This window comes from Geospiza fortis, unplaced genomic scaffold, assembly GCF_000277835.1.
Source record: "Geospiza fortis unplaced genomic scaffold, GeoFor_1.0 scaffold375, whole genome shotgun sequence".
Taxonomy (NCBI): domain Eukaryota; kingdom Metazoa; phylum Chordata; class Aves; order Passeriformes; family Thraupidae; genus Geospiza; species Geospiza fortis.
The window spans coordinates 107,442-119,880 of record NW_005054641.1 but is presented as its reverse complement, the minus strand read 5'-3'; the positions used below and the strand labels follow the sequence as shown (position 1 = coordinate 119,880).

The 12,439-nt window shown below is 54.9% G+C and overlaps 1 protein-coding gene across 1 annotated transcript in view; it reads left to right on the top strand.

Moving 5' to 3' along the window:
* INTS3 (integrator complex subunit 3) overlaps window positions 1-12,385 on the top strand; it is a gene marked incomplete at its 5' end in the record, with an annotated part of 27,792 nt that extends 15,407 nt beyond the window's left edge. Inside the window, 16 exons of the mRNA XM_031064832.1 lie at window positions 430-521; window positions 1,397-1,503; window positions 2,215-2,334; window positions 3,874-4,003; window positions 4,559-4,613; window positions 4,904-5,007; window positions 5,586-5,630; window positions 5,787-5,906; window positions 6,717-6,870; window positions 8,059-8,127; window positions 8,875-8,950; window positions 10,321-10,434; window positions 10,905-10,953; window positions 11,343-11,510; window positions 12,126-12,226; window positions 12,309-12,385. Of these exons, the coding sequence (XP_030920692.1) occupies window positions 430-521; window positions 1,397-1,503; window positions 2,215-2,334; window positions 3,874-4,003; window positions 4,559-4,613; window positions 4,904-5,007; window positions 5,586-5,630; window positions 5,787-5,906; window positions 6,717-6,870; window positions 8,059-8,127; window positions 8,875-8,950; window positions 10,321-10,434; window positions 10,905-10,953; window positions 11,343-11,510; window positions 12,126-12,226; window positions 12,309-12,385 (1,581 nt within the window). The remainder of the gene's footprint in view (window positions 1-429; window positions 522-1,396; window positions 1,504-2,214; window positions 2,335-3,873; window positions 4,004-4,558; window positions 4,614-4,903; window positions 5,008-5,585; window positions 5,631-5,786; window positions 5,907-6,716; window positions 6,871-8,058; window positions 8,128-8,874; window positions 8,951-10,320; window positions 10,435-10,904; window positions 10,954-11,342; window positions 11,511-12,125; window positions 12,227-12,308) is intronic.
* Between the last annotated feature and the right edge of the window lie 54 nt (window positions 12,386-12,439).

Sequence of the window (12,439 nt, the reverse complement as noted above, 5' to 3'; positions counted from 1 at the left end):
CCCCAAAAAATCCCCCTCAAAAAAAAAAAATCCCCCAAAAAAATCCCCCCAAAAAATTAAAAAGGGATTTTCTCCTTTACCCCAAATTAATGATGGAATTCCTGATCCAGGAGGGGGGGGAATCAGAACATCAGGGAATGTTCCAGAATGATCCCAGGGCAGGGAAGCTGCTGGTTCCAGGAATTGGGAATTAAAGAGGGATTTAATTAATTAAAGAGACATTTAATTAATTAAAGAGGGATTTAAAACCCCTGTTCTGGCTGGGGGTGTTTTTTGGGAAGGTCCTGGAGTTTCACCCCTCCCTCCCTCCCGCTCCAAATTCCTGGGAGAAACTTCTGGAATTGTCCTGGCTCCATGGAGGGACCCTGGACATTCCTGAGGCGGGGATTTTTCTCTCACCCTCCTCTCTCCATCCCTGATCTTTTCCAGATTATTCCCAATTTTTACCCCCCTCTGGAAGCCCACGTGCGGCAGGGCGTGTTCAACTCCCTCACCCACATCGTGGAGAAGCGAGTCCTGGCGTAAGAATTCCCAGATTTTCCCATTTTTTAATTTTTTTTTCCCCTGATTTTCCACAGCTGCCCCACCCTGGGCCTCTCCTGGAGCTCTGGAGTTATCCAGGGAAATTTGGGATCAGCCAGGGTTGGACTGGGGGCTGACCCACGAGGGAAAAGGGATGGGGGAAAAGAGGGAATTGGGATTTTTCAGGAATTTCAGACCCTTCTCCCATTCCCATGTTCCTGTGGCACAGTTGAGGAGATCCCAAAAACCATGAGGGAAAAGGGATTGGGGAAAAAAGAGGAAATTGGGATTTTTCAGGAATTTCAGACCCTTCTCCCATTCCCATGTTCTGGTGGCACAGGTGAGGGAAAAGGAATGGGGAAAAAGAGGGAATTGGGATTTTTCAGCCCAATTTTCCAGCCCCCTTTCCCATTCCCATGTTCAGGTGAGGGGATCTCATGAGGGAAAAGAGGAAATTGGGATTTCCCTGGAAAATTTCCCCCTTTTTCTCTCCCATTTTCTGGCACAGTTGAGGAGATCCCAAGGACCATGAGGGAAAAGGGATTGGGGAAAAGAGGAAATTGGGATTTTTCAGGAATTTCAGACCCTTCTCCCATTCCCATGTTCAGGTGGCACAGTTGAGGAGATCCCAAGGACCATGAGGGAAAAGGGATTGGGGAAAAAAGGGAATTGGGATTTTTCAGCCCAATTTTCCAGCCCCTTTTCCCATTCCCACGTTCAAGTGAGGGGATCCCAATGCCCATGAGGGAAAAGAGGGAATTTGGGATTTTTCAGGAATTCCAGCCCCTTCTCCCATTCCCAGGGGGATGAGGCCCCATCCCAGCTCTGGCTGATCCCAAACTGAGGTGGAATTTCCCCGAATTCTCCCTTGCAGGCACCTGGCCCCGTTATTTGACAACCCCAAACTGGACAAGGAGCTCCGGGCCATGCTCAGGGAGAAATTCCCGGAATTCTGCAGCTCCCCCTCGCCCCCCATGGAAGGTAGGGAATGAAATTGGGATTTTGGGGAATTAAATTTGGATTTTGGGGGATTAAATTGGGAAATTAAATTGGGATTTTGGGGGATTAAATTGGGATTTGGGGGAATCAAATTGGGATTTGGGGGACTTAAATTGGGATTTTTGGGGAGTTAAATTGGGATTTTGGGGGATTAAATTGGGGAATTAAATTGGGATTTGGGGGAATTAAGTTGGGATTTTGGGGAGTTAAATTGGGATTTTTGGGGGATTAAATTGGGATTTGGGGAATTAAATTGGGATTTTGGGGGATTAAATTGAGGAGTTTTAAATTGGGATTTTGGGGGGATTAAATTGGGATTATGGGATTAAATTGGGATTTCGGGGGATTAAATTGGGGAATTAAATTGGGATTCGGGGGAATTAAGTTGGGATTTTGGGGAGTTAAATTGGGATTTTTGGGGGATTAAATTGGGATTTGGGGAATTAAATTGGGATTTTGGGGGAGTTAAATTGGGATTTTTGGGGGATTAAATTGGGATTTGGGGAATTAAATTGGGATTTTGGGGGAGTTAAATTGGGATTTTTGGGGGATTAAATTGGGATTTGGGGAATTAAATTGGGATTTTGGGGGATTCAATTGAGGAGTTAAATTGGGATTCGGGGGAATTAAGTTGGGATTTTGGGGGATTAAATTGGGATTTTTGGGGGATTAAATTGGGATTTTTGGTGCCAGTGAAAATCGAGGAACCCGTTGCCATGGAGATGGAGAATCACCTGGAGAAGGATGACGGTTGCTATGACAACGCTGAGGCCGCCTTCAGTGACGATGAGGAGGAGCTGAGCAGCAAGGGAGGTGAGGGAGGCCCTGGGGTTCCCCGCCAGGCTGCGGGATTCCCTCAAAAAACCCAAATCCCAGGAGATGAGCCCGGTGGAAATCACAGATTCCCAAATCCCAGGAGCTGATCCCACTGGGAAATCCCAAATTCCCAAATCCCAGGAGCTGATTGCCAAAAATCAGGAGCTGATCCTGCTGGAAATCCCAGATTTCTTCTGCCGGGAGGCTCTGCAGGAGCTGATTCCCAAAAATCAGGAGCTGATCCCACTGGGAAATCCCAAATTCCCAAATCCCAGGAGCTGATCCCACTGGGAAATCCCAAATTCCCAAATCCCAGGAGCTGATTCCCAAAAATCAGGAGCAGGAGCTGGGAGATCCCAGATTTCCTCTGCAGGAGCTGATTGCCAAATCCCAGGAGCTGATCCCACTGGGAAATCCCAAATTCCCAAATCCCAGGAGCTGATCCCACTGGGAAATCCCAGTTTTCTCCAGGGAGGCTCTGCAGGAGCTGATTCCCAAAAATCAGGAGCTGATTCCCAAATCCCAGGAGCTGATTCCCAAAAATCAGGAGCAGGAGCTGGGAGATCCCAGGTTTCCTCCTGCCGGAGGAGCCGATTCCCAAAAATCAGGAGCTGATCCTGCTGGAAATCCCAGATTTCCTCTGCAGGAGCTGATTCCCAAAAATCAGGAGTTGATTCCCAAAACCCAGGAGCTGATTGCCAAAAATCAGGAGCTGATCCCACTGGAAAATCCCAGATTTCCTCCTGCAGGAGCTGATTCCCAAATCCCAGGAGCTGATTCCCAAATCCCAGGGGCTGATTCCCAAATCCTGTGTTCTGGATCTGTGCCCACAGCGTTTGTTCCCTTTCCTGGGCTGTTCCCAGGAGCTCAGAGCATTTTTCCAGCCTCACATCCCACCCAAATCCCCTCTGGAGCCATTCCCAGCCTCACTGGTCGGATCCCTGCGGAATTCCCGCTGTTCCAGGGGGTTTGGGGCGGAGGATGTGCTCTGGGAACCTCAAAATCCCAATCCCAAATTTTGTGTCCTTGGAGACACCTTGAGAACATTGGAGGTTCAGGTTTGGGAATGGGGAGCCCCAGTCCCAAATTTTGCCTCCATGGGAACGTTGGAGGTTCAGGTTTGGGAATGGGGAGCCCCAATCCCAAATTTTGCCTCCATGGGAACGTTGGAGGTTCAGGTTTGGGAATGGGGAGCCCCAGTCCCAAATTTTGCCTCCTTGGGAACGTTGGAGGGTCAGGTTTGGGAATGGGGAGCCCCAATCCCAAATTTTGCCTCCTTGGGAACGTTGGAGGGTCAGGTTTGGGAATGGGGAGCCCCAATCCCAAATTTTGCCTCCTTGGGAACGTTGGAGGGTCAGGTTTGGGAATGGGGAGCCCCAATCCCAAATTTTGCCTCCTTGGAGGTTCGGATTTGGGAATGGGACTGAGCAGGGATCACAATCCTGGACGTTCCCAGCCCTGGCTCCAGGAGGGCAGGAGGATCCAGGCCAGGGATTGCTGGGAAGGAGGAGAATCCCAGGGAATTCCTGGTTTCAGGCAAGAAGAGGGAGTTCAGGTTCCATCCCATCAAGGAATCCATCGTGGAGGAGCCCGTGGACATCACCCCCTTCCTGGAGCAGCTGGACGAGTCCCTGAGGGACAAAGTGCTGCAGCTGCAGAAGGGCAGGTGGGGCCAATCCCATCCCAATCCCATCCCATCCCAATCCCCTTCCATCCCATCCCAATCCCATTCCCATTCCATTCCCAGTCCTGCTCCCATTCCCCTTCCCATCCTTTCTCATTCCATTCCCAATCCCATCCCGATCCCATTCCCATTCCCTTTCCCACTCCCATTCCCCTTCCATTCCCATCTCATTCCCATCCCAATCCACTCCATTCCTATTCCATTCCCATTTCCATCCCATCCCAATCCCATTCCCATTCCCATTCCATCCCATTCCATTCCCATTCCATCCCATTCCCAATCCCATTCCCAATCCCATCCCATTCCCATCACTTTCCCATCCCACTCCCAATCCCATTCCATTCCCAGCCCAGCCATTCCATGGAATTTCTGGCTCTGAGTGCCCTCAAAATCCTGGAATTCATCCCCCCGCTCTGGAATCTGCACAGCTGGGCCTCCCCCAGAGCCAGCCCTGACCCCATCCCAGTGCTCCCAGTGCTCCCATTCAGTGTTCCCAGTGCTCCCAGTAACGGGGTTTCTGTCCCTGTGCTGCTGCAGTGACACGGAGGCGCAGTGCGAGGTCATGCAGGAAATCGTGGATCAGGTCCTGGAGGTAACAGGGATGGGATCTGGGATCCATTTTGGGGTGGGATCTGGGATCTGTCCTGGGCAGGATTTGGGATCTGTCCTGGGTCGATGTGGGATCTGTCCTGGGTCGATGTGGGATCTGTCCTGGGTGGGATCTGGGATTAATCCTGGGTGGAATCCAGGATCCATCCCTGGTGCTGGAACCCCTCCAGAGCAGCCTGGGATCCATTCCTGTGCCCCTACCTGTGCCAGGATCTGTCCCTGTGTCACATCCCCGTGCCAGGCAGTCCCTGAGCCCCCTGTCTCCCTTCCCAGGAGGATTTTGACTCGGAGCAGCTCTCGGTGCTCGCCTCGTGCCTGCAGGAGCTGTTCAAGGCTCATTTCCGTGGGGAGGTGCTGCCGGAGGAGATCACGGAGGAGTAAGGGCTGGGAAAACTCAGAGCGGGGGATGTGGTGGGATCTGTCCTGGGTGGGGGATCCAGGGCTGTTCTTGTGCTCCCAGAGAGATCCAGGGCTGTTCCTGTTCCTGGAAAATCCACAGGGATCCAGGGCTGTTCTCCAGGGCTGTTCTTGTGCTCCCAGAGGGATCCAGGGCTGTTCCCGTTCCTGGAAAAACCCAGAGGGATCCAGGATTGTTCCCATTCCTGTGAAAACTGAGTGGAATTCAGGGTTGTTCCCATTCCTGGGAAAACCAAGGGGGATCCAGGGCTGTTCCCATTCCTGGGAAAATCCAGCAAGGTCCAGGGCTGTTCCTGTGCCATTCCTGGGAAAACTCAGAGGAATTCAGGGTTGTTCTCATTCCTGGGAAAACCTGGGGGCATCCAGGGCTGTTTCTGTCCTATTTTCTGGGAGATCCTGAGGGGATCCAGGGCCGTTCCCGTGCCATTTCCTGGGAGAACCCGGAGGGATCCAGGGCTGCTCCCCAGGGCTGCTCCCGTGCCGTTCCCAGGATCCTGGGTGCCATTCCCGGGAGCTCAGAGTGTCCGTCTGTCCGCAGGTCCCTGGAGGAGTCCGTGGGGAAGCCCCTGTACCTGATATTCCGGTAGGTCCCTTCCCACACCCCCGGGAATTCCCAGCCTGCCAAAACTCCCAGGGAGTTCCCCATCCCATTCCCAGTGGGAAATGTGGGGATTTGGGGGTTTTTTTGGGGGGGGTTTTTGGTCCCGGTTATCCCGGTGACATTCCCGCTGTTGCCAAGGAACCTGTGCCAGATGCAGGAGGACAACAGCGGCTTCTCGCTGCTGCTGGACCTGCTCTCCGAGCTCTACCAGAAACAGCCCAAGATCGGCTACCACCTGCTCTACTACCTGAGGGCCAGGTGAGGCCCCGCCCTGCACTGGCCCCGCCCCTTCGTATGGGCCACGCCCTGCTCTGGCTCCTCCCTCTCTCCTGTGACCCCTCCCCCTGCCGCCCCCGCCCCTTCATCTGGGCTACGCCTTCTCATCTGGGCCCCACCCCTCTGACTCCTCCCTCTCTCCTGTGACTCCGCCCCCTCATCTGGGCCACACCCTGCTCTGACTCCGCCCCCTCATCTGGGCCACGCCCTGTTCTGGCTCCCCCCATCTCGCTCTGACCCCACCCTTTCATATGGGCCACGCCCTGCTCTGACTCCTCCCTCTCCCCTCTGACTCCTCCCCCTCACCTTGGCCCCGCCCTCTTACCTGTGCCCCTCCCCTGGCTGTGCCTGTGCGTGTCCCTGGTGATGGCGTGGTTCAGGTGTGCCAGGTGTGTGCCAGGTGTGTGCCAGTGATACCACGTGCGTGCCAGCAGTACCAGGTGTGTGCCAGGTGTGTGACAGGTGTGTGCCAGGTGTGCCAGGTGTGAGGTGTCATGTGTCAGGTGTGCCAGCCCTGCCGTGTGCCAGGTGTGGCAGGTGCCAGGTGTGCCAGGTGCCAGGTGTGCCAGGTGCCAGGTGCGCTGTGTCCCCAGCAAGGCGGCGCTGGGCAGGATGGGGCTCTGTGAGTGTGTCAGGTGTGCCAGGTGTGTCCCAGTGGTACCAGGTGTGTGCCAGGTGTGTCAGGTGCCAGGTGTGGCAGGTGCCAGCCCTGCCAGGTGCCAGGTGTGTCTGCTAGGTGCCAGGTGTGGCAGGTGCCAGGTGTGGCAGGTGCCAGGTGCGCTGTGTCCCCAGCAAGGCGGCGCTGGGCAGGATGGGGCTCTACGAGTCGTTCGCCCAGGCCACGCAGCTGGGGGAGCTGCACACCTGCCTCATGATGGACATGAAGGCGTGCCAGGAGGACGACGTGCGCCTGCTCTGCTTCCTCACGCCCTCCATCTACACCGAGGTGAGCCCTCACCTGCCCAGGTGTGCCCTGAGTCCCAGGTGTGCCCAAAGTGCCATCCCAGGTGTGCCCTGAGCGCCAGGTGTGCCCAAAATCCCATCCCAGGTGTGCCCTGAGTCCCAGGTGTGCCCAAATCCTGTTCCTGGTGTGTCCTGAGCCCCTCCCAGGTGTGCCCCAGGTCCTGTTCCAGGTGTGCCCAAAATCCCATCCCAGATGTGCCCCGGGTCCCATCCAGGCTGTGCTGCAGCAGAGAATGCCCCAAAAATTCTCTCGAAATTCAGAGAATCCCCCAAAATTCTCTCAGAATTCAGAGAATGCCCCAAAAATTCTCTCAGAATTCAGAGAATCCCCCAGAATTCTCTCGAAATTCAGAGGATTTTCTGAATTCAGGGCAGGATCCCGTTATTCCCTGTGCTGATCCCAAATCCAGGATCCATCCAGGCAGGATCCCACTGTTCCCTACAGAGACCCCAAATTCAGGATCCATCCTAGGGCAGGCTCAGGCTGTTTTCCATGCTGATCCCAAATCCAGGATCCATCCCAGGGCAGAATCCCACTGTTCCCCACACTGATCCCAAATCCAGGATCCATCCCAGGGCAGGATCCCACTGTTCCCCACACTGACCCCAAATCCCAGAGCAGAATCCCACTGTTTTCCATGCTGATCCCAAATCCAGGATCCATCCCAGGGCAGAATCCCACTGTTCCCCACACTGACCCCAAATCCAGGATCCATCCCAGGGCAGGATCCCGTTATTCCCTGTGCTGATCCCAAATCCAGGATCCATCCCAGATCCCGTCCCTCTCCCTGGCGCCGCTGTCCCAGCCCTTGGCTCCTGCCCTGATTGATTTTGTGTTTCCTGCGGGGCCCTGGAGCCGGGAGCAGAGCCAGGAAAAGGGAAAAAAAACGGGAATTCCGGGAATTCCAGAGCCCCGGCTGACGGCTGCCCCCCACTGGAATTTTGGGGATTTTGGGAGCGCTCTCCCTGCTGTCCCTCCCCGAACCTGCCCGGATTTTGGATTTTGTGCGTTCCCAGTTGGGATTTTGTGCGTTCCCAGTTGGGATTTTGTGCATTCCCAGTTTGCATTTTGTGCGTTCCCAGTTTGCATTTTGTGCATTCCCAGTTGGGATTTTGTGCGTTCCCAGTTGGGATTTTGTGCATTCCCAGTTTGCATTTTGTGCATTCCCAGTTTCCAGATGAGACCCTGAGGAGCGGGGAGCTGCTGAACATGATCGTGGCTGTCATCGACTCCTTCCAGGTGAGAGGGATCCATCCCTCCCCTTTCCTGGGAAATTTAACCCCAAAATGAGCCGTCCATGGCCCCAATCCTTCCCAAATTTAACCCCAAAATGAGCCGTCCATGGCCCCAATCCTTCCCAAATTTAACCCCAAAATGAGCCGTCCATGGCCCCAATCCTTCCCAAATTTAACCCCAAAATGAGCCATCCATGGCCCCAATCCTTCCCAAATTTCACCCAAAATGAGCCGTCCATGGCCCCAATCCTTCCCAAATTTAACCCCAAAATGAGCCGTCCATGGCCCCAGTCCTTCCCAAATTTAACCCCAAAATGAGCCGTCCGTGGCCCCAATCCTTCCCAAATTTCACCCAAAATGAGCCATCCATGGCCCCAATCCTTCCCGAATTTCACCCAAAATGAGCCGTCCATGGCCCCAATCCTTCCCGAATTTCACCCAAAATGAGCCGTCCATGGCCCCAATCCTCGCCTAAATCCCCTTGTCCAAAGGTCGATCCCAAGGGATCTCCTGCAGAGCCGTTTCCCGGGCAATCAGCGCTAATTACCCCTAATGAGCCCCTCTGCCTGGCCTGGAATTTGCTGGGAGAACCCAAAAACAGAACCCAAAACTTCCCGGGGGCACCTCTGGAATGTCACCCCCGACCCCATTCCCTGCCCCATCCCGGGGGTGCTGCTGGCACTTTTCCCACTGGATCCCATTTGGGGAGGGTCCCCAGAGCCCCCTGACCCCATTCCCTGCCCCGTCCCAGCTCCAGGAGCTCGTGTGCCACGTGATGATGGGAAACCTCGTCATGTTCCGCAAGGATTCCGTGCTCAACATCCTCAGTGAGCGGGAATGGGACTTGGGAGTGGGATTGGGAAATGGGAATGGGATTGGGAGTGGGAATGGGAAAGGGAATGGGATTGAGAATGGGATTGGGAATGGGAAATGGGAATGGAATGGGAGAGGAAATAGGAAGGGGAGAGGAAATGGGAATGGGAATGGGAATGGAAATGGGAGTGGGAATGGGATGGGAGTGGGATTGGGAACAGGAGTGGGATTGGGAGAGGGAATGGAAATGGGATGGGATTGGGATTGGGAGTGAGAGTGGGAAATGGGAAAGGGAGAGGGAATAGGAATGGGATTGGGAGTGGGAATGGAAGGGGAATGGGAAAGGGAGTGGGAATGGAAATGAGATTGGGGTGGGAATGGGAAATGGGAATGGGAATGGGATTAGGAATGGGATGGGAATGGGAATGGAATGGGAGAGGAAATGGGAATGGGATTGGGAATGGGATTGGGAACAGGAATTGATTGAGAACAGGAATGGGAATGGAAATGGGAGTGGGAAGGGGATGGGATGGGAATGGGAACGGGAATGAGGTCCCAGGCAGCCCCCGAATCCTGCCCCAGATCCAAGCTTGGCCCTTTCCAGGGGGAGATCCCTGCCCGGGGCTGAATTCCCTGCTGCCATTAAAGGGTCACTGCCCCGGGCGGATCGTGGGATTTATCCCTGTGCCCCCAGGGGTGCCAGGCAGGGCACGGCAAAATCCCAAAATCGGCTCCACGGCCTCTCTGTGGGGTCCCTCGGTGTTCCCAGAGCAAATCCAGCTTTTGGGATCAGCCTGTTAATTAGGGAGCCTCGTTAGCCCTGCCCCACAGCCCGTTCCCAGGTCAGGGCTCTGTCCCCATTCCCAGGGCCCGGAGGGGTGGGGGGACCCTGGGCAGGTTTGGGGATCCCTGGAGCTGGGGAAGGGGCTGACACAGATCCCTGTTAACCCCATTGTCCTGTTGTCCCTGTTATCCGTCCCCATTATCCCTGTTATCCCCATTATCCCATTGTCCCCATTATCCATCTCCATTATTCCTATTAACGCCATTGTCTCCATTTTCCATCCCCTTTATCCCATTGTCCCCATTGTCCCACTGTCCCCATTATCCCATTCTCCCCTTATCCATCCCCATGATCCCTGTTGTCCCTGCTGTCCCCATTATCCATCCCCATGATCCCTGTTGTCCCTGCTGTCCCCATGATCCCTCTTAACCCCATTGTCCCTGTTATCCATCCCCATTATCTCCTTTGTCCCCATTATCCATCTCCATTATTCCTACTAACCCCATTTTAATGGGGTTAATTGTCCGCATTATCCCCATTGTCCCTGTTATCCATCCCCCCTGTCCCCCTGTCCCCTTTGTCCCCCTGTCCCGTCCCCAGTTCAGAGCCTGGACTGGGAGACCTTTGAGCAGTACTGCACCTGGCAGCTGTTCCTGGCCCACAACATCCCCCTGGAGACCATCATCCCCATCCTGCAGCACCTCAAGTACAAGGGTGAGCTGGGGACACCCTGGGGACATGCTGGGGACATTGCCATGGGGGGACATTGCCATGGGGGGACATTCCCAGGGGACATTGCTGTCCCACAACATCCCCATCCTGCAGCACCTCGAGTACAAGGGTGAGCTGGGGACAGCTGGGGACATTCCTGAGGACTTTTTGGGGACGTTCCCATGGAGGACATTTTTTGGGGGACATTCCCAGAGGGGACACTTCTGGGGGACATCCAGGAGACGTTCCTGGGGACATCTTGGGGACATTCCCATGGGGGACGTTTTTTGGGGACATTTCCCACGTGACATTCCCGGGGTCATTCCTGGGGACATTCCCAGGGGGTGGACATTTTTTGGGGACATTTTTCGGTGACATTCACTCCCAGGGGGGGACATTTTTCGGGGACATTTTTTGGGGACATTTTTTGGGGGACATTCCTGGGGACATTGCCAACCTCCTTCCCCTGGCAGAGCACCCCGAGGCCCTGTCCTGCCTCCTGCTGCAGCTGCGCAGGGAAAAGTGAGTCTGGGGGGGACAGGGGGGACCCCCAGAGTGTCCCCAAGGGAGGGGGGACATGCCTGGACTTCTGGGGGGGGTACACCGATGGGATTTGGGGGCCTCTGAGGGGTTCCAGGGGACCCTGAAGGGATTTGGGGGCTCTGAGGGGTCTCCTGGTGGTCTGAGGGGTCTGAGGGTATCTCCTGGGGGTTCTCCTGGAGATCTGGGAGGGTCTGGGGGGGTCTCTTGGAGGTCAGGGGCGCCTCCTGGGAGCCTGAGGGGTCTTCTGGGTGTCTCCTGGAGGTCTGGAGGGGTGTCCTGGGAGTCTGGGGTGGTCTCCTGGGGCTCTGGGGGTTCTCCTGGGTGTCCAGGGCTGTCCCCCCGCCCTTCCCCACTGCCCTTTGTGCCAGGCCCAGCGAGGAGATGGTGAAGATGGTGCTGAGCAGGCCGTGCCACCCCGAGGACCAGTTCACCACCAGCATCCTGCGGCACTGGGGGCTGCGGCACGACGACCTCCTGGGCGAGCACATCAAGGCCCTGCTGATCAAAAACAACAGCCTGCCCCGCAAACGCCAGAGGTCTGGGGGTCCTGGGGCTCTCCTCCCCAGTTTTGGGCAGTCCTCCCCATTTTTTGGTGTCTCACCCCCATTTTTTTGTCTCCTCCCCATTTTTTGGGCTCTGCTCCCCATTTCTTGTGTCTCATCCCCATTTCTTATATCTCATCCCCATTTCTTATATCTCATCCCCATTTCTTGTGTCTCACTCCCATTTTTTGTGTCTCATTCCCATTTTTGGGTCCTCACCCCCATTTTTTAGGTTCTCACCCCAGTTTTAGTTTCTCATTCCCATTTTTGGATTCTCACCCCCATTGCTTGCATCTCCTCTCCATTTTTTGGGTTCTCACCCCCATTTTTTGTATCTCCTCCCCATTTTTAGTTTCTCACCCATTTTTCATGTTTCTCACCCCATTTTTTACTTTCTCACCCCCATTTTTTGTGTCTCCTCCCCATTTTTAGTTTCTCACCCCCATTTTTAGTTTCTCACCCCATTTTTTGTGTCTCCTCCCCATTTTTAGTTTCTCACCCCCATTTTTAGTTTCTCACCCCATTTTTTACTTTCTCACCCCCATTTTTTACTTTCTCACCCCCATTTTTTGCGATTCTCACCCCATTTTTTGCCCTCCTCTCCCGCAGCCTCCGCAGCTCCAGCAGCAAACTGGCCCAGCTCACCCTGGAGCAGATCCTGGAGCACCTGGACAACCTCAGGCTCAACCTCACCAACACCAAGCACAACTGTGGGTGCCCCCCCATACCCTGGGCTGTTCCATTTGGGTCTGGGGTCCCTCCCTGCCCTGACCCTCCCCATTTCCCCCCCAGTTTTCAGCCAGACCCCGATCCTGCAGGCGCTGCAGCACGTCCAGGCCAGCTGCGACGAGGCCCATAAAATGAAGTGAGACCCCTCCCCACATTTCCCTCCTCCCTCCTGAAGACCCCAGACCCCCCCTGAG